The 18,972-nt window shown below is 53.4% G+C and overlaps 5 protein-coding genes across 5 annotated transcripts; all 5 read left to right on the top strand.

Annotated features, from left to right (window-relative positions):
• Nucleotides 1–3,629: 3,629 nt before the first annotated feature.
• On the top strand, nucleotides 3,630–5,142 carry LOC121850949 (G-protein coupled receptor 84-like). Its single transcript, XM_042344312.1, has one exon. It carries the CDS (start codon nucleotides 3,844–3,846, stop codon nucleotides 4,999–5,001), a length of 1,158 nt encoding a protein of 385 aa, XP_042200246.1. The 5' UTR covers nucleotides 3,630–3,843; the 3' UTR covers nucleotides 5,002–5,142.
• Nucleotides 5,143–6,249: 1,107 nt separating this feature from the next.
• On the top strand, nucleotides 6,250–7,652 carry LOC121850953 (G-protein coupled receptor 84-like). Its single transcript, XM_042344323.1, has one exon. The coding sequence runs from the start codon at nucleotides 6,495–6,497 to the stop codon at nucleotides 7,650–7,652; it is 1,158 nt and encodes a 385-aa protein (XP_042200257.1). The 5' UTR covers nucleotides 6,250–6,494.
• A 1,284-nt stretch (nucleotides 7,653–8,936) lies between these two features.
• Nucleotides 8,937–10,461, top strand: LOC121850951 (G-protein coupled receptor 84-like). The gene has a single exon (XM_042344319.1). It carries the CDS (start codon nucleotides 9,163–9,165, stop codon nucleotides 10,318–10,320), a length of 1,158 nt encoding a protein of 385 aa, XP_042200253.1. The 5' UTR covers nucleotides 8,937–9,162; the 3' UTR covers nucleotides 10,321–10,461.
• Nucleotides 10,462–11,884: 1,423 nt separating this feature from the next.
• On the top strand, nucleotides 11,885–13,183 carry LOC121850901 (G-protein coupled receptor 84-like). Its single transcript, XM_042344147.1, has one exon. The coding sequence runs from the start codon at nucleotides 11,885–11,887 to the stop codon at nucleotides 13,040–13,042; it is 1,158 nt and encodes a 385-aa protein (XP_042200081.1). The 3' UTR covers nucleotides 13,043–13,183.
• A 3,022-nt stretch (nucleotides 13,184–16,205) lies between these two features.
• On the top strand, nucleotides 16,206–17,735 carry LOC103173815 (G-protein coupled receptor 84). The gene has a single exon (XM_007886376.2). It carries the CDS (start codon nucleotides 16,211–16,213, stop codon nucleotides 17,672–17,674), a length of 1,464 nt encoding a protein of 487 aa, XP_007884567.2. The 5' UTR covers nucleotides 16,206–16,210; the 3' UTR covers nucleotides 17,675–17,735.
• Nucleotides 17,736–18,972: the final 1,237 nt, after the last annotated feature.

Consider the following 18,972-nt stretch of genomic DNA (forward strand, 5'->3'; position numbering starts at 1 on the left):
AGAGCTTTACTTAGGATGGTGATTGGGGAGGGGTGGTGGGGGGCTGGTGGGGGGGGGGGGGGGGTTTCGAAGGGGAAAATAAAGAGCAAGAAAGAGAAAGGGAGAGCGAGAGAGAAAACAGAGAGGAAAAAATATCCACAGTCTACACTCAGGAAAATATTACTGATGATGATAATAGTCCTGGCATTTGCCACAGCGCCTCATCACGTCGTTGAGACGCCTCAAAGCGCTTCATGGGACACACTCTACAACACAATACGTTATTACATTTGTTCAGTGAGCGCCTTTCACGTCGGGAGGAGATCGCAAGGCTCCGGACAGTCGGGGATTGTAAAGTGAAGTGACTGTGTGTTTTGTGGGCGAAACACGGCAGCCAATTGCGCACAGCAGCGTCCCCGCAAACAGCCGTGGGTTGAGTTTAATTAATTCCAATTTGGACCTTAGATGAGGGATACACCATCAGTGTAGTATAAGTGGAGAGAGAGAGAGGGAGAGAGGGAGAGGGAGGGAGAGAGTGGGGGGGGGAGAGGTAAAGGGATTTTTAGATTTTTTTTATTTAAATAAAAGTTAAAAAAAAGTATCAGAGCTATTTATGTAAGTTATGAACAGCAGAAAGTTCCTGTGTTTGGTGTCAGGAGAAGGAATGAACTCTGGGTTTGAGTTTGTGGGGTTGAGAATGTCAGTTATTCTCACCGCCCTCCGGATAAACGAGATGCGTATTTATAATAATAATAATAATAATAATAAGCGATAATAATCCTCGCATTTGATACAGCGCCTTATCACGTCGTCGAGACGTCTCAAAGCGCTTCGCAGAACACGCGGTAAAGTGTAGTGACTGCGTGTTTTTTGCATTTGAAGCGGCGCTAAGTGGATATTGGGCGGTGGGTGCGACTCGGTGGGGGCTGTGGAGGGCAGAGAGACGAAAGAGAGCGGTGGCGTTGGGGTTTAAAGCCGGAGATCTGGGTCAGGGGCGAAGAGTCGCAGAGGAAAACAGACGTCCCCTCCCAGAAATTAGCCAACAGCGGGACCGCTGTGTACAAAGCTGTGATGGGGGGAAGAGAAGTCGCACTCGGATTTTATTCACAGGCGAAAAGGGGTTTGATCTGAGCATCACCAGGTTCCGGTGTCACTGAACGTGTCCTGATTTCACCAGCGCCCCCTCCTCCCCGACCCCACCCCCCCCACCCCACCCCACCCCACCCCACCACCCCCTCTCCCACCCACAGGGCGCGGTGTCTCTCGGGTTAAAAAAAAACAACTTTCACTGACTTTACAGCCTCTTTAAGTTGGCGTTAACGACCCGTTTAATAATTATCGAGTCCCTTTCCTCTGTTTAATAAGGTGCTTACAAGCTCTCTGTGTCTGTGTCTGTCTGTCTGTGTGTGTGTGTCTGTCTGTGTGTGTGTGTGTGTGTCTGTGTGTGTGTGTGTGTCTGTCTGTCTGTGTCTGTGTGTGTGTGTGTGTCTGTGTGTGTGTGTGTGTGTCTGTGTGTCTGTCTGTGTCTGTGTGTCTGTCTGTGTCTGTCTGTGTGTGTGTGTCTGTGTGTGTGTGTGTCTGTCTGTCTGTGTCTGTGTGTGTGTGTGTCTGTGTGTCTGTGTGTGTGTGTGTCTGTGTGTCTGTCTGTGTGTCTGTCTGTGTCTGTGTGTGTGTGTCTGTGTGTGTGTGTCTGTGTGTGTGTGTGTCTGTGTGTGTGTGTGTCTGTGTGTGTGTGTGTCTGTGTGTGTGTCTGTGTGTCTGTGTGTGTGTGTCTGTGTGTGTGTGTCTGTGTGTGTGTGTGTGTCTGTGTGTGTGTCTGTGTGTGTGTGTGTCTCTGTGTGTCTCTGTGTGTGTGTGTGTGTCTGTGTGTGTGTCTGTGTGTCTGTGTCTGTGTGTCTGTGTGTGTGTGTGTGTGTGCTGTGTGTGTGTCTGTGTGTGTGTGTGTCTGTCTGTGTGTCTCTGTGTGTGTGTGTGTGTGTGTCTGTGTGTGTGTGTGTGTGTGTGTGTGTGTGTCTGAGCCAAATCTGCTCTATTTGCGCTTTGAATGGAACCATAAGAATTTTCTGGCGACACAGCCCGAGGTCTCCCTCTCCCGACCATCACGTCGTGTCGTGTCGTGTCCCCAAACTATATACTGTGTCCCCGGATATTATTCCCAATTGAAAGGTGGAGACTTTTATTTTACACCGATCTTCTTAAACGCATTCCGACTTACACACACGCGCACTGGCCCACATGATCGCTGGTAACTTCACTTGGTTGAACAGCTGCATCAACCCCATCCTGTACGTGGTGATGAACAGGCAGTTCAGGGAGGCCTACAAGGGGGTCCTCACCAAAGCCGCCAACGGGTTCCGGAGATTGTTGGGCCTGAGGAGGGATTAGGGGGGAGGGGGGAGTGTGGGGGTCACCCCCAAAACACACTGTAACTAACGTCTGAAATTGCATCTCCTCTTAGACTTGTAAAACTATTGGCTACCTCTTTGAACGCTCCTTTCCTCCCCCCACTCTCCCTACCCCCCCATCCCCACCCCCCCTGGCCCCCCCCCCCTCTCCCCCCCCTCCCCCCACTATGGGCGCGATATAAATGCAAGTTGTTGTTGTTGAGTCGTTAGAGAAGGTACTACCCCATAAGACCCGGCGGAATCTCAGGAGCCTCTGTCTCTTGAATTGCCTTCTTCCTTCCCTGTAGAGGATGTGTATATATTCCCCCCACTCCCCACCCTCAGCCCCCCCAACCCCACCCCCGTCCCCCCGTCACCCCGTCACCGCCCCCCCCCCACCCGCCAATGCCGACTGACATCCATTGCCGCTGTGTGAAAAGTCTCAGATAAACTTGCCTCTGTTTCAGATTTCAGGTGAATTGTAAGCAAAGCCCTAATAAACAACTGGTATTACAATGACTGCTTCAAGATTATTTTCTGGGGTGTGGGGGGGGGGGTGTAGGGGGGGAGTGGGAGGGGTGTGTAGGGGTGGGGGGTGTGGTTGGGGTTGAGGGGGTAAATATAAGTGGGTTCACTCTGCAGCTGACCTGACTCCGAGGGGACCTGGCAGCGGGAAAGCGTAGCACACAGACTGGGGGTCACTTTTCTGGGGGTAATAATCCCTTCCATATTAATATAAAATCATAATAATAATAATCATTTGGTCACTTCAATCCGCGGCTGTTTGTGGGGGGACACTGCTGTGCGCAACTGTGGGGTCCTGAGGCTCAGTGGTTAGAGCACTCCCTTTGCAAGTGAGAGACCTGAGTTCAATTCCAGGCAGAGGGCCAAACCTTGGGCAAGTTTCCTTACTCCACACAGAGCCTAATAATAATCCTCCAAACTCAAAACAATAATAAATTGGTCATTTTCAATCTACGACTGTTTGTGGGACATTGCTGTGCGCAATTGGCTGCCGCGTTCGCCCACAAATATACAGTCAATTCACTTTACAGTGTGTTCTGTGAAGCGCTTTGGGACGTCCTCCCGACGTGAAAAGCGCTATATCAAATGCAAGGATTATTATTATTATTATTATTATTATAACTGGCTGCCGAGTTTCTGCGATCGGAACACGCAGAGTAGGAAGTGGGTGGAATCTTTCGACTCAGTCAATATTGTGGTATTTAAAGGAGAGGAAGGGTGAGAGTGGGAGGGGTGTGAGGGAGAACCAGCGAGGCTCAGCCAGAAGTCACTTGTCTTCTCGCCTTGTCTCTTGCCTTGTGAGCTGCGTTAGTGTCTCGTTGGTTAAAGCCATCGATCTCCTCGTGATCCCAGCAACGAGCCCAAGAGGCCCTGACTGACTGACTCGCCCACACACTCGCTCTCTCTCTCGCTCACTCTTCTGAGTCAGGGTTTGGACCTGAAGTCAACCCCCAGAATGGAGCTGAACGAGTCGTACAGTAACCTGACCTGCCACCCCGCGGTTATCGAGTACCGCTACTTTGGGGCCCTGCTGGGCATCTTGGTGACGGCCGTGGGCACCGTGGGCAACATCATGACCCTCTTGGCCTTCGCCACGGACAAGAAGATAAGGACCAGGTTCAACCTCCTGATCCTCAACCTGACCCTGGCCGACCTGTGCTACTGCACCTTCCTCCAACCCGTCACCGTGGACACCTTCATCCACTTCACCTGGAGGCAGGGGGACCTCATGTGCAGGGTCTTTGGGCTCTTCCTCTTCGTGGCAAACTCCGTCTCCATCTTCAACCTGGTCCTCATCGCCATGAGCAGATACATCCTCATCTCCGACCCCAAGCGCTTTGACCGGGTCTACTCCAGGTACACCATGCCCCTCTTCATGTTGGGGCCATGGGCTCTGGGCTTCTCCCTGTTTGGGCCTCTTTGGAACATCTATGTCTTCCTGCCCCCGGTCTGCACCTGTAGCTTCCACCGGAGCAGGGGGAGACCCTATACCTCCATCCTCATGTTCCTCATGTTCGGTCTCGGGCTGAGCTCCATTGGGATCTTCTACTTCCTGATCAACAGGAAGGTCAAGGCTGCCTCCAAGGCCTTGGAGGAATACAGAATCAAGAGCCAGACTCAACCCAACAAGAACAAGCGAAGGAAATCGCAGATTGTGACGGTGATGGCTGAGCTCTCTCAGACCGACAGTGGGGTGGACTCAGCTGTCTCCCAAAGCGCCAGCGAGTCGCAGAACACTCAGGAGTTCAACACAGATGACGAGACCGGCTACGGACCTCAGGCTCCAGAGTCCAAAGGCTCGGACAAGGTCAACGCTTACCAGAGCAGGAAGAACCACAACAATGAGTTCAAACGAGTCACCAGGATGTGCTTTGCCATGTTTGTGGTCTATGTGACCTGCTACCTCCCCTTCTGCCTGATGCACATCGCCGACCGCAGGGAGAGAGCCCCCATCTTGGCCCACATGATCGCTGGTAACTTCACTTGGTTGAACAGCTGCATCAACCCCATCCTGTACGTGGTGATGAACAGGCAGTTCAGGGAGGCCTACAAGGGGGTCCTCACCAAAGCCGCCAACGGGTTCCGGAGATTGTTGGGCCTGAGGAGGGATTAGGGGGAGGGGGGAGTGTGGGGGTCACCCCCCAAAACACACTGTAACTAACGTCTGAAATTGCATCTCCTCTTAGACTTGTAAAACTATTGCTACCTCTTTGAACGCTCCTTTCCTCCCCCCCACTCTCCCCTACCCCCCCATTCCCCACCCCCCTGGCCCCCTCCCCCCCTCCCCCCCCTCCCCCCACTATGGGCGCGATATAAATGCAAGTTGTTGTTGTTGAGTCGTTAGAGAAGGTACTACCCCATAAGACCCGGCGGAATCTCAGGAGCCTCTGGTCTCTTGAATTGCCTTCTTCCTTCCCTGTAGAGGATGTGTATATATTCCCCCCACTCCCCACCCTCAGCCCCCCCAACCCCACCCCTCCGTCACCCCCGTCACCGCCGTCACCGCCCCCCCCCACCCGCCAATGCCGACTGACATCCATTGCGCTGTGTGAAAGTCTCAGATAAACTTTGCCTCTGTTTCAGATTTCAGGTGAATTGTAAGCAAAGCCCTAATAAACAACTGGTATTACAATGACTGCTTCAAGATTATTTTCTGGGGGTGTGGGGGGGGGGGTGTAGGGGGGGAGTGGGAGGGGTGTGTAGGGGTGGGGGTGTGGTTGGGGTTGAGGGGGTAAATATAAGTGGGTTCACTCTGCAGCTGACCTGACTCCGAGGGGACCTGGCAGCGGGAAAGCGTAGCACACAGACTGGGGGTCACTTTTCTGGGGGTAATAATCCCTTCCATATTAATATAAAATCATAATAATAATAATCATTTGGTCACTTCAATCCGCGGCTGTTTGTGGGGGGACACTGCTGTGCGCAACTGTGGGGTCCTGAGGCTCAGTGGTTAGAGCACTCCCTTTGCAAGTGAGAGACCTGAGTTCAATTCCAGGCAGAGGGCCAAACCTTGGGCAAGTTTCCTTACTCCACACAGAGCCTAATAATAATCCTCCAAAACCAAAAACAATAATAAATTGGTCATTTTCAATCCACGACTGTTTGTGGGACATTGCTGTGCGCAATTGGCTGCCGCGTTCGCCCACAAATATACAGTCAATTCACTTTACAGTGTGTTCTGTGAAGCGCTTTGGGACGTCCTCCCGACGTGAAAAGCGCTATATCAAATGCAAGGATTATTATTATTATTATTATTATTATTATTATAACTGGCTGCCGAGTTTCTGCGATCGGAACACGCAGAGTAGGAAGTGGGTGGAATCTTTCGACTCAGTCAACTATTGTGGTATTTAAAGGAGAGGAAGGGGTGAGAGTGGGAGGGGGTGTGAGGGAGAACCAGCGAGGCTCAGCCAGAGGTCACTTGTCTTCTCGCCTTGTCTCTTGCCTTGTGAGCTGCGTTAGTGTCTCGTTGGTTAAAGCCATCGATCTCCTCGTGATCCCAGCAACGAGCCCAAGAGGCCCTGACTGACTGACTCGCCCACACACTCGCTCTCTCTCTCGCTCACTCTACTGAGCCAGGGTTTGGACCTGAAGTCAACCCCCAGGATGGAGCTGAACGGGACGTACAGTAACCTGACCTGCCACCCCGCGGTTATCGAGTACCGCTACTTTGGGGCCCTGCTGGGCATCTTGGTGACGGCCGTGGGCACCGTGGGCAACATCATGACCCTCTTGGCCTTCGCCACGGACAAGAAGATAAGGACCAGGTTCAACCTCCTGATCCTCAACCTGACCCTGGCCGACCTGTGCTACTGCACCTTCCTCCAACCCGTCACCGTGGACACCTTCATCCACTTCACCTGGAGGCAGGGGGACCTCATGTGCAGGGTCTTTGGGCTCTTCCTCTTCGTGGCAAACTCCGTCTCCATCTTCAACCTGGTCCTCATCGCCATGAGCAGATACATCCTCATCTCCGACCCCAAGCGCTTTGACCGGGTCTACTCCAGATACACCATGCCCCTCTTCATGTTGGGGCCATGGGCTCTGGGCTTCTCCCTGTTTGGGCCTCTTTGGAACATCTATGTCTTCCTGCCCCCGGTCTGCACCTGTAGCTTCCACCGGAGCAGGGGGAGACCCTATACCTCCATCCTCATGTTCCTCATGTTCGGTCTCGGGCTGAGCTCCATTGGGATCTTCTACTTCCTGATCAACAGGAAGGTCAAGGCTGCCTCCAAGGCCTTGGAGGAATACAGAATCAAGAGCCAGACTCAACCCAACAAGAACAAGCGAAGGAAATCGCAGATTGTGACGGTGATGGCTGAGCTCTCTCAGACCGACAGTGGGGTGGACTCAGCTGTCTCCCAAAGCGCCAGCGAGTCGCAGAACACTCAGGAGTTCAACACAGATGACGAGACCGGCTACGGACCTCAGGCTCCGGAGTCCAAAGGCTCGGACAAGGTCAACGCTTACCAGAGCAGGAAGAACCACAACAATGAGTTCAAACGAGTCACCAGGATGTGCTTTGCCATGTTTGTGGTCTATGTGACCTGCTACCTCCCCTTCTGCCTGATGCACATCGCCGACCGCAGGGAGAGAGCCCCCATCTTGGCCCACATGATCGCTGGTAACTTCACTTGGTTGAACAGCTGCATCAACCCCATCCTGTACGTGGTGATGAACAGGCAGTTCAGGGAGGCCTACAAGGGGGTCCTCACCAAAGCCGCCAACGGGTTCCGGAGATTGTTGGGCCTGAGGAGGGATTAGGGGGAGGGGGAGTGTGGGGGTCACCCCCCAAAACACACTGTAACTAACGTCTGAAATTCCATCTCCTCTTAGACTTGTAAAACTATTGCTACCTCTTTGAACGCTCCTTTCCTCCCCCCCACTCTCCCCTACCCCCCATTCCCCACCCCCCTGGCCCCCTCCCCCCCTCCCCCCCCCCCTCCCCCCACTATGGGCGCGATATAAATGCAAGTTGTTGTTGTTGAGTCGTTAGAGAAGGTACTACCCCATAAGACCCGGCGGAATCTCAGGAGCCTCTGGTCTCTTGAATTGCCTTCTTCCTTCCCTGTAGAGGATGTGTATATATTCCCCCCACTCCCCACCCTCAGCCCCCCCAACCCACCCCCCGTCACCCCCGTCACCGCCCCCCCCCCCCCCACCCGCCAATGCCGACTGACATCCATTGCGCTGTGTGAAAGTCTCAGATAAACTTTGCCTCTGTTTCAGATTTCAGGTGAATTGTAAGCAAAGCCCTAATAAACAACTGGTATTACAATGACTGCTTCAAGATTATTTTCTGGGGGTGTGGGGGGGGGGGGTGTAGGGGGGGAGTGGGAGGGGTGTGTAGGGGTGGGGGGTGTGGTTGGGGTTGAGGGGGTAAATATAAGTGGGTTCACTCTGCAGCTGACCTGACTCCGAGGGGACCTGGCAGCGGGAAAGCGTAGCACACAGACTGGGGGTCACTTTTCTGGGGGTAATAATCCCTTCCATATTAATATAAAATCATAATAATAATAATCATTTGGTCACTTCAATCCGCGGCTGTTTGTGGGGGGACACTGCTGTGCGCAACTGTGGGGTCCTGAGGCTCAGTGGTTAGAGCACTCGCTTTGCAAGTGAGAGACCTGAGTTCAATTCCAGGCAGAGGGCCAAACCTCGGGCAAGTTTCCTTACTCCACACAGAGCCTAATAATAATCCCTCCAAAACCAAAACAATAATAAATTGGTCATTTTCAATCTACGACTGTTTGTGGGACATTGCTGTGCGCAATTGGCTGCCGCGTTCGCCCACAAATATACAGTCAATTCACTTTACAGTGTGTTCTGTGAAGCGCTTTGGGACGTCCTCCCGACGTGAAAAGCGCTATATCAAATGCAAGGATTATTATTATTATTATTATTATTATTATTATTATTATTATTATTATTATTATAACTGGCTGCCGAGTTTCTGTGATCGGAACACGCAGAGTAGGAAGTGGGTGTATCTTTCGACTCAGTCAATTATTGTGGTATTTAAAGGAGAGGAAGGGGTGAGAGTGGGAGGGGGTGTGAGGGAGAACCAGCGAGGCTCAGCCAGAGGTCACTTGTCTTCTCGCCTTGTCTCTTGCCTTGTGAGCTGCGTTAGTGTCTCGTTGGTTAAAGCCATCGATCTCCTCGTGATCCCAGCAACGAGCCCAAGAGGCCCTGACTGACTGACTCGCCCACACACTCGCTCTCTCTCTCGCTCACTCTACCGAGCCAGGGTTTGGACCTGAAGTCAACCCCCAGGATGGAGCTGAACGAGTCCTACAGTAACCTGACCTGCCACCCCGCGGTTATCGAGTACCGCTACTTTGGGGCCCTGCTGGGCATCTTGGTGACGGCCGTGGGCACCGTGGGCAACATCATGACCCTCTTGGCCTTCGCCACGGACAAGAAGATAAGGACCAGGTTCAACCTCCTGATCCTCAACCTGACCCTGGCCGACCTGTGCTACTGCACCTTCCTCCAACCCGTCACCGTGGACACCTTCATCCACTTCACCTGGAGGCAGGGGGACCTCATGTGCAGGGTCTTTGGGCTCTTCCTCTTCGTGGCAAACTCCGTCTCCATCTTCAACCTGGTCCTCATCGCCATGAGCAGATACATCCTCATCTCCGACCCCAAGCGCTTTGACCGGGTCTACTCCAGATACACCATGCCCCTCTTCATGTTGGGGCCATGGGCTCTGGGCTTCTCCCTGTTTGGGCCTCTTTGGAACATCTATGTCTTCCTGCCCCCGGTCTGCACCTGTAGCTTCCACCGGAGCAGGGGGAGACCCTATACCTCCATCCTCATGTTCCTCATGTTCGGTCTCGGGCTGAGCTCCATTGGGATCTTCTACTTCCTGATCAACAGGAAGGTCAAGGCTGCCTCCAAGGCCTTGGAGGAATACAGAATCAAGAGCCAGACTCAACCCAACAAGAACAAGCGAAGGAAATCGCAGATTGTGACGGTGATGGCTGAGCTCTCTCAGACCGACAGTGGGGTGGACTCAGCTGTCTCCCAAAGCGCCAGCGAGTCGCAGAACACTCAGGAGTTCAACACAGATGACGAGACCGGCTACGGACCTCAGGCTCCGGAGTCCAAAGGCTCGGACAAGGTCAACGCTTACCAGAGCAGGAAGAACCACAACAATGAGTTCAAACGAGTCACCAGGATGTGCTTTGCCATGTTTGTGGTCTATGTGACCTGCTACCTCCCCTTCTGCCTGATGCACATCGCCGACCGCAGGGAGAGAGCCCCCATCTTGGCCCACATGATCGCTGGTAACTTCACTTGGTTGAACAGCTGCATCAACCCCATCCTGTACGTGGTGATGAACAGGCAGTTCAGGGAGGCCTACAAGGGGGTCCTCACCAAAGCCGCCAACGGGTTCCGGAGATTGTTGGGCCTGAGGAGGGATTAGGGGGAGGGGGGAGTGTGGGGGTCACCCCCCAAAACACACTGTAACTAACGTCTGAAATTCCATCTCCTCTTAGACTTGTAAAACTATTGCTACCTCTTTGAACGCTCCTTTCCTCCCCCCCACTCTCCCCTACCCCCCCATTCCCCACCCCCCTGGCCCCCTCCCCCCCTCCCCCCCCCCTCCCCCCACTATGGGCGCGATATAAATGCAAGTTGTTGTTGTTGAGTCGTTAGAGAAGGTACTACCCCATAAGACCCGGCGGAATCTCAGGAGCCTCTGGTCTCTTGAATTGCCTTCTTCCTTCCCGTAGAGGATGTGTATATATTCCCCCCACTCCCCACCCTCAGCCCCCCAACCCCAACCCCCCGTCACCCCCGTCACGCCCCCCCCCCCCCCACCCGCCAATGCCGACTGACATCCATTGCGCTGTGTGAAAGTCTCAGATAAACTTTGCCTCTGTTTCAGATTTCAGGTGAATTGTAAGCAAAGCCCTAATAAACAACTGGTATTACAATGACTGCTTCAAGATTATTTTCTGGGGGTGTGGGGGGGGGGGGGGGGTGTAGGGGGGGAGTGGGAGGGGTGTGTAGGGGTGGGGGGTGTGGTTGGGGTTGAGGGGGTAAATATAAGTGGGTTCACTCTGCAGCTGACCTGACTCCGAGGGGACCTGGCAGCGGGAAAGCGTAGCACACAGACTGGGGGTCACTTTTCTGGGGGTAATAATCCCTTCCATATTAATATAAAATCATAATAATAATAATCATTTGGTCACTTCAATCCGCGGCTGTTTGTGGGGGGACACTGCTGTGCGCAACTGTGGGGTCCTGAGGCTCAGTGGTTAGAGCACTCGCTTTGCAAGTGAGAGACCTGAGTTCAATTCCAGGCAGAGGGCGAAACCTCGGGCAAGTTTCCTTACTCCACACAGAGCCTAATAATAATCCCTCCAAAACCAAAAACAATAATAAATTGGTCATTTTCAATCTACGACTGTTTGTGGGACATTGCTGTGCGCAATTGGCTGCCGCGTTCGCCCACAAATATACAGTCAATTCACTTTACAGTGTGTTCTGTGAAGCGCTTTGGGACGTCCTCCCGACGTGAAAAGCGCTATATCAAATGCAAGGATTATTATTATTATTATTATTATTATTATTATTATTATTTATTATTATTATTATTATTATTATTATTATTATTATTATTATTATTATTATTATATTATTATAACTGGCTGCCGAGTTTCTGTGATCGGAACACGCAGAGTAGGAAGTGGGTGGAATCTTTCGACTCAGTCAACTATTGTGGTATTTAAAGGAGAGGAAGGGGTGAGAGTGGGAGGGGGTGTGAGGGAGAACCAGCGAGGCTCAGCCAGAGGTCACTTGTCTTCTCGCCTTGTCTCTTGCCTTGTGAGCTGCGTTAGTGTCTCGTTGGTTAAAGCCATCGATCTCCTCGTGATCCCAGCAACGAGCCCAAGAGGCCCTGACTGACTGACTCGCCCACACACTCGCTCTCTCTCTCGCTCACTCTACCGAGCCAGGGTTTGGACCTGAAGTCAACCCCCAGGATGGAGCTGAACAAGTCCTACAGTAAGCTGACCTGCCACCCCGCGGTTATCGAGTACCGCTACTTTGGGGCCCTGCTGGGCATCTTGGTGACGGCCGTAGGCACCGTGGGCAACATCATGACCCTCTTGGCCTTCGCCACGGACAAGAAGATAAGGACCAGGTTCAACCTCCTGATCCTCAACCTGACCCTGGCCGACCTGTGCTACTGCACCTTCCTCCAACCCGTCATCGTGGACACCTTCATCCACTTCACCTGGAGGCAGGGGGACCTCATGTGCAGAGTCTTTGGGCTCTTCCTCTTCGTGGCACACTCCGTCTCCATCTTCAACCTGGTCCTCATCGCCATTAGCAGATACATCCTCATCTCCGACCCCAAGCGCTTTGACCGGGTCTACTCCAGGTACACCATGCCCCTCTTCATGTTGGGGCCATGGGCTCTGGGCTTCTCCCTGTTTGGGCCTCTTTGGAACATCTTTGTCTTCCTGCCCCCGGTCTGCACCTGTAGCTGCCACCGGAGCAGGGGGAGACCCTATACCTTCATCCTCCTGATCTTTATGTTTGGTCTCGGGGTGAGCTCCATTGGGATCTTCTACTTCCTGATCAACAGGAAGGTCAAGGCTGCCTCCAAGGCCTTGGAGGAATACAGAATCAAGAGCCGGACTCAACCCAACAAGAACAAGCGAAAGAAATCGCAGATTGTGACGGTGATGGCTGAGCTCTCTCAGACCGACAGTGGGGTGGACTCAGCTGTCTCCCAAAGCGCCAACGAGTCGCAGAACACTCAGAAGTTCAACACAGACGACGAGACCGGCTACGGACCTCAGGCTCCGGAGTCCAAAGTCTCGGACAAGATCAACGCTTACCAGAGCAGGAAGAACCACAACAATGAGTTCAAACGAGTCACCAGGATGTGCTTTGCCATGTTTGTGGTCTATGTGACCTGCTACCTCCCCTTCTGCCTGATGCACATCGCCGACCGCAGGGAGAGAGCCCCCATCTTGGCCCACATGATCGCTGGTAACTTCACTTGGTTGAACAGCTGCATCAACCCCATCCTGTACGTGGTGATGAACAGGCAGTTCAGGGAGGCCTACAAGGGGGTCCTCACCAAAGCCGCCAACGGGTTCCGGAGATTGTTGGGCCTGAGGAGGGATTAGGGGGAGGGGGGAGTGTGGGGGTCACCCCCCAAAACACACTGTAACTAACGTCTGAAATTGCATCTCCTCTTAGACTTGTAAAACTATTGCTACCTCTTTGAACGCTCCTTTCCTCCCCCCCACTCTCCCCTACCCCCCCATTCCCCAACCCCCTGGCCCCCTCCCCCCCTTCCCCCCCCTCCCCCCACTATGGGCGCGATATAAATGCAAGTTGTTGTTGTTGAGTCGTTAGAGAAGGTACTACCCCATAAGACCCGGCGGAATCTCGGGAGCCTCTGGTCTCTTGAATTGCCTTCTTCCTTCCCTGTAGAGGATGTGTATATATTCACATACATGTGTATGGGGGGGTTGTGTAGGGGGGTGGGGGGGGGGTGGTGTTGGGGTTGAGGGGGTAAATATAAGTGGGTTCACTCTGCAGCTGACCTGACTCCGAGGGGACCTGGCAGCGGGAAAGCGTAGCACACAGACTGGGGGTCACTTTTCTGGGGGTAATAATCCCTTCCATATTAATATAAAATCATAATAATGATAATCATTTGGTCACTTCAATCCGCGGCTGTTTGTGGGGGGGACGCTGCCGTGCGCAACCGGCTGCCGAGTTTCTCCCACAAAACACGGTCACTACAGTTTGCAGCGTATCCTGTGAAGCGCTTTGAGACGTCTCAATCACGCGATAAGTTACTGCATGAAATGCGAGGATTATTATTATTATTATTATTATTATTATTATTATAGCTAATACAGACCCGGGGGTACTATCCGCTGTAGCACACGTTAAATTTGTGCTCAGACAATCATTACACTTCTGAAGGTAAAACGCTGCAGTTGTCCGGAAATCTGAAATAAAATAAAAAATCTCTCGGAACAGTCAAGGAAGTGTCAGACGAGAGGTCTCCACCTGAAACGTGAACTCACTTTCCTCTCTTCATAGATGCTGCCTGACCCGCTGAGCATTCCCAGACACTTCTGCTTTTATTACTCATTATTACTCATTACTTTATTACTTCTGTTCTTCCAATAAAGTGCGCAATTTGATTCATAATCCAATCGTTCCGACTTTTTGGTTGGTGAGCAGAGGCGCGCGCGTGTGTGTCTGTGCGCGTGTCTGTGTGTGTGCCTGTGTGTGTGTGTGTCTGTGCGTGTGTGTGTGTCTGTGTGTGTGTGTCTGTGTGTCTGTGCGTGTGTCTGTGTGTGTGTCTGTGCGTGTGTCTGTGTGTGTGCGTGTGTCTGTGTGTGTGTGTGTCTGTGTGTGTGTGTCTGTGCGCGTGTGTGTCTGTGCGTGTGTCTGTGTGTGTGTGCGTGTCTCTGTGTGTGTCTGTCTGTGTGTGTGTCTGTGTGTGTGTGTCTGTGTGTGTGTCTGTGTGTGTGTGTCTGTGCGTGTGTCTGTGTGTGTGTGTCTGTGTGTGTATGCGCGTGTGTCTGTGTGTGTGTGTGTGTCTGTGGGTGTGTGTCTATCTGTGTCTGTGTGTGTGTCTGTGGGTGTGTGTCTATCTGTGTCTGTGTGTCTGTCTGTCTGTGTCTGTATGTGTGTGAGTGTGTGTGCGTGTCTGTCTGTGTGTCTATTTCTGTGTGTGTCTGTGTGTGTCTGTCTTTGTGTGTGTCTGTCTATGTGTGTGTCTGTGTGTGTGTGTGTGTGTCTGTGTGTGTGTCTATCTGTGTCTGTGTGTCTGTGTGTGACTGTCTGTGTGTCTGTGTGTGTGCCTGTGTGTGTGTCTGTGGGTGTGTGTCTATCTGTGTCTGTGTGTGTGTCTGTGTGTGTGTGTCTATCTGTGTCTGTGTGTGTGTCTGTGTGTGTGTGTCTATCTGTGTCTGTGTGTGTGTCTGTCTGTGTCTGTATGTGTGTGAGTGTGTGCGCGTGTCTGTCTGTGTGTCTATTTCTTTGTGTGTCTGTGTGTGTCTGTGCAGAGTAAGGACACTACCCTGTTTGGGGGTGGGGGGGGAGGCCGGGGGGGGGGGGAGAGGGGGGGGAATGGTGGGGGTGCTGTAAGGTCCCCTGTCAGAGCTTTGCGGGAATGGTTACGTCAGCATTCAGAGGAAAAGGAAGTGTTTATTTCTGTTTTCAGCCATTCTCTGTCACCATATCCTGTCGGGTTAGTGACACCTCTCCATCCCGTAAACAGAGAGATGGAGAGATAGAGAGAGAGATGGACACCGACTGTAGAGAGGAATTGTGGACAGTTCTTGAATCCAATTTGATTTTGGTTCCTGAATTACAACTGGATTCACAAATTTGAATGTGTGTGTGTGTGTGTCTGTGCATGTGTGTGAGTGTGTGCGTGTGAGTGTGTGTCTGTGCATGTGAGTGTGTGTCTGTACATGTGAGTGTGTGTCTGTACATGTGAGTGTGTGTCTGTGTGTGTCTGTGCGTGTGTGTGTGACAGTGTGTGAGTGTGTGTCTGTGTGTGTGTTTGTGTCTGTGCGGGTGTGTGAGTGTGTGTGTGTGAGTGATTGTGTGTGTGTTACTGTGTGTGTACCCTCACTTTCAAAGCCCTCCCTGGTCTTGCTCCCCCCCCCCGCCATCGTGCCCGCTTCCTCCGCTCAGTGGGCTCCGGTCTGCTTCACCCCCTGCCCTCCACCCTCCCTGACCCCGACCCCCAACTCAGGTCCGTAACACTGCCTGTCCAGCGACTTGGGACATCCTCCCGACGTGAACGGCACTTTACACATGTCATTTTGCTGTTGTTGTTGTTGTGTGTCAGTGACTGTGTGTGTATGGGGGGAGGGGGGGATGGAGGTGTGTGTGGGGGGGGGATGGATGGAGGTGTGTGTGTGTGTGGGGGTGTGTGGGATGGAGGTGTGTATGTGGAAGGGGGATGGATGCGAGTGTGTGTGTGTGTGTGGGGGGGGGGGTGTGGGATGGAGGTGTGTGTAGGGGGGGGGGATGGATGGAGGTGTGTGTGTGTGGGGGGGGGTGTGGGATGGAGGTGTGTGTGGGGGGGGGGTGTGGGATGGAGGTGTGTGTGTGTATGTGGGGGGGATGGAGGTGTGTGTGGGGGGGGGATGGATGGAGGTGTGTGTGTGTGTGGGGGGGTGGGGGATGGAGGTGTGTATGTGGGAGGGGGATGGATGGGGGTGTGTGTGTGTGTGGGGGTGTGTGGGATGGAGGTGTGTGTGTGTGTGGGGGGGGGGGGTGTGGGATGGAGGTGTGTGTGGGGGGGGGGGGGATGGATGGGGGGTGTGTGCACATGTGAGGGGAGGGGAGGGGCAAATCTGATGTGGTACTTCCCCAAAAAAATCCACAGTTGTGAAAACATTATGACACAGGAGAGCAGATATCCCAATAGCCTCAAACTGACTCAGAGCAGTGAGGAATGTGTGTATATATATGAGGACTACGTTACCAATGAGGTAGAAGGACTTTGCTGTGAGCTGACAAGACACCCGGTTGGTAGAGTCTCTCCCTTTCTCTGTGTCTCTCTCTCTCTCTCTCTCGCTCCCTCCATCCTTCCCAGTCCAGCGATGAACTCGACGGAGGCGCCCTTCAACCTGACCTGCCACCCCTCGTTGGCTGGCTACCGCTATTTCGGGGCAGCGATGGGCGTCCTTCTCACCGTGGTGGGCACCCTGGGCAATGTGATGACCATACTGGCCTTTGCCACCGACAAGAAAATCCGTTCCAAGTTCAACCTCCTGATCCTCAACCTGACCTTGTCCGACCTGCTGTACTGCACCTTCCTGCAGCCCGTCACTGTGGACTCCTACCTCCATCTGGCCTGGACCCAAGGCATCACCATGTGTCGCGTCTTTGGCCTCTTGCTGTTTGTCTCCAACTCCGTCTCCATCTTCAACCTGATCCTCATCGCCGCGAGCAGGTACCTGCTGATCGCCAAGCCCCGAAGCTTCGACCGTGTCTTCTCCAGGTACACCCTGCCGGCTTTCCTGGCCGGCCCCTGGCTCCTGGGCTTCGCTCTCTTCGGGCCCCTCTGGTACGCCTATCAACTGGTGGAGAACGTTTGCACGTGCAGCTTCAACCGGACCAAAGGGAGGCCCTACACCACCATCCTCATGTTCGTGCTGTTCGGACTGGGGCTCAGCTCCATCGGGGTCTTCTACTTCCTCATCCATAGGAAGGTCAAAGCGGCCGCCGAGGCTCTGGCGGTCCACAGGCTCCGGGTCGACTCCAAGCGCAAGCCGGGTCTGTCCGAGCAGTTCCCCACCAACAGCACCGCGGTGTCCGTGGTCTCCCACAGCATCGGTGGGTCGGAGATCACCACCGAGGAGGTCACCAAGGAGGTGAAGATGGCGGTCGCCAAGGAGGTCAAAACGGACGAGGAGAGAGGCCCCGGTCAGGAAGCTTCGGGGTCAAAGGACGCCACCAAGGTCACCGCGAGCCACCACAACAAGAAGCACAGCAGCAACGCGGAGTTCAAGAAGGTGACCCGGATGTGTTTCGCCATGTTCCTGGTGTTCCTGGCGTGTTATTTACCCTTCTGCGTCTTGAACATCGCGGACGGGAAGGAGCGGGCGCCCCCTCTGGTCCACATGATCGCCGCCAACTTCACGTGGTTCAACAGCTGCCTCAACCCCGTCCTGTACGCCGTGATGAACAGGCAGTTCCGGGACGCCTACAGGGGCGTTCTCGCCAAGGCCGCCATCGGCCTCCGCAGGTTGTCGGGTCTGACGAGGAGGTGAGGGAGTCGCCCGAAAACGTGGCCCGAGAAGAAAACAGGAACCGTTAAGAGTCAAACTGTTGCTACCGTTATGAACTCACCTTCCCCCCCCCCCCCAACCCACCCCTCCACTCCACCGCTCGGTGCCCGACCCTATCGCTGCGCAGCGCTCCGAGGCGCTACCTTAGGCGAAAGCCGCCGTGGGTTCGAGAACTGCCGTCGTCGTCGTTGTTGTCGTCGTCGTCGTATTTAGCTTCAGACTTAAGGACCTGTGGATCGCTCCTCAACCAGAAAAAACCGTTCCTGCTCCAGATCGAACGGCAAAGTACGGCAGGTGCCGGATACCATGAACAACGGGAGCCGCCGGGAACGCTCGGAGGGTCAGGCAGCATCTACGGAGAGAGAGAGAGAGAGAGAGAGAGAGAGGAGAGGGGGTTAACGTTGCAGGTCGCTGACTTTTCGGTCAGAACATCCCTCTTCTCTCCATAGATGCTGCCTGACCTGCCGAGTGTGCCCAGGGCTGCCGCTGTGTTGGGACGCTGGTGTGATTTGGGGAGGAATCGGGAGTCCAGGAGACTGAGTCGCTCTCGGGATTCGTGAGGGCATTCGGCCATTTTTTATACCAATCAATGATAATAAATAATATTCATCACAGTGACGTGGCTTTCATCCCGTGACCTCAAGAGGCGATGTCAAGCGTCACCACTGTTTTTCGAAGCGAATTAGTGCCGCGCACACTCACACGCACACGCACTCACACTCACACACGCACTCACACGCACTCACACACACTCACACGCACACGCGCACACACTCACACGCACTCACACACACTCACACGCACACTCACATGCACACTCTCACACACACTCACACGCACACTCACACGCACACTCTCACACGCACACACACGCACACTCACACGCACACTCACACGCACTCACACGCACACTCACACGCACACTCACACTCAGACACACAATCGCACACTCACACGTTTACTCACACACTCACACTCACACACACACAAACTCACTCACACATACAGTCATACTCACACAAACTCAAACGCACACACACACACTCACACAAACACTCATGCACGCACATACGCTCACACACACGTACACACACACATTCACAACACATACACACACAAATACTCACATACTCACACACACGCTCACAGCCCCAAAGTGAACGAGTAATTATCCTGGGGGATTGTTGGGGATTGTTGGGGATTGTTGGGGATTGTTGGCCCGGACACCGGGAGAGAGAGAGAACTCCCTTCTCTTTTCTAACGAGGGTTGTGATATCTCA

Source organism: Callorhinchus milii, unplaced genomic scaffold (genome assembly GCF_018977255.1).
Source record: "Callorhinchus milii isolate IMCB2004 unplaced genomic scaffold, IMCB_Cmil_1.0 Scaffold27, whole genome shotgun sequence".
Lineage (NCBI taxonomy): Eukaryota > Metazoa > Chordata > Chondrichthyes > Chimaeriformes > Callorhinchidae > Callorhinchus > Callorhinchus milii.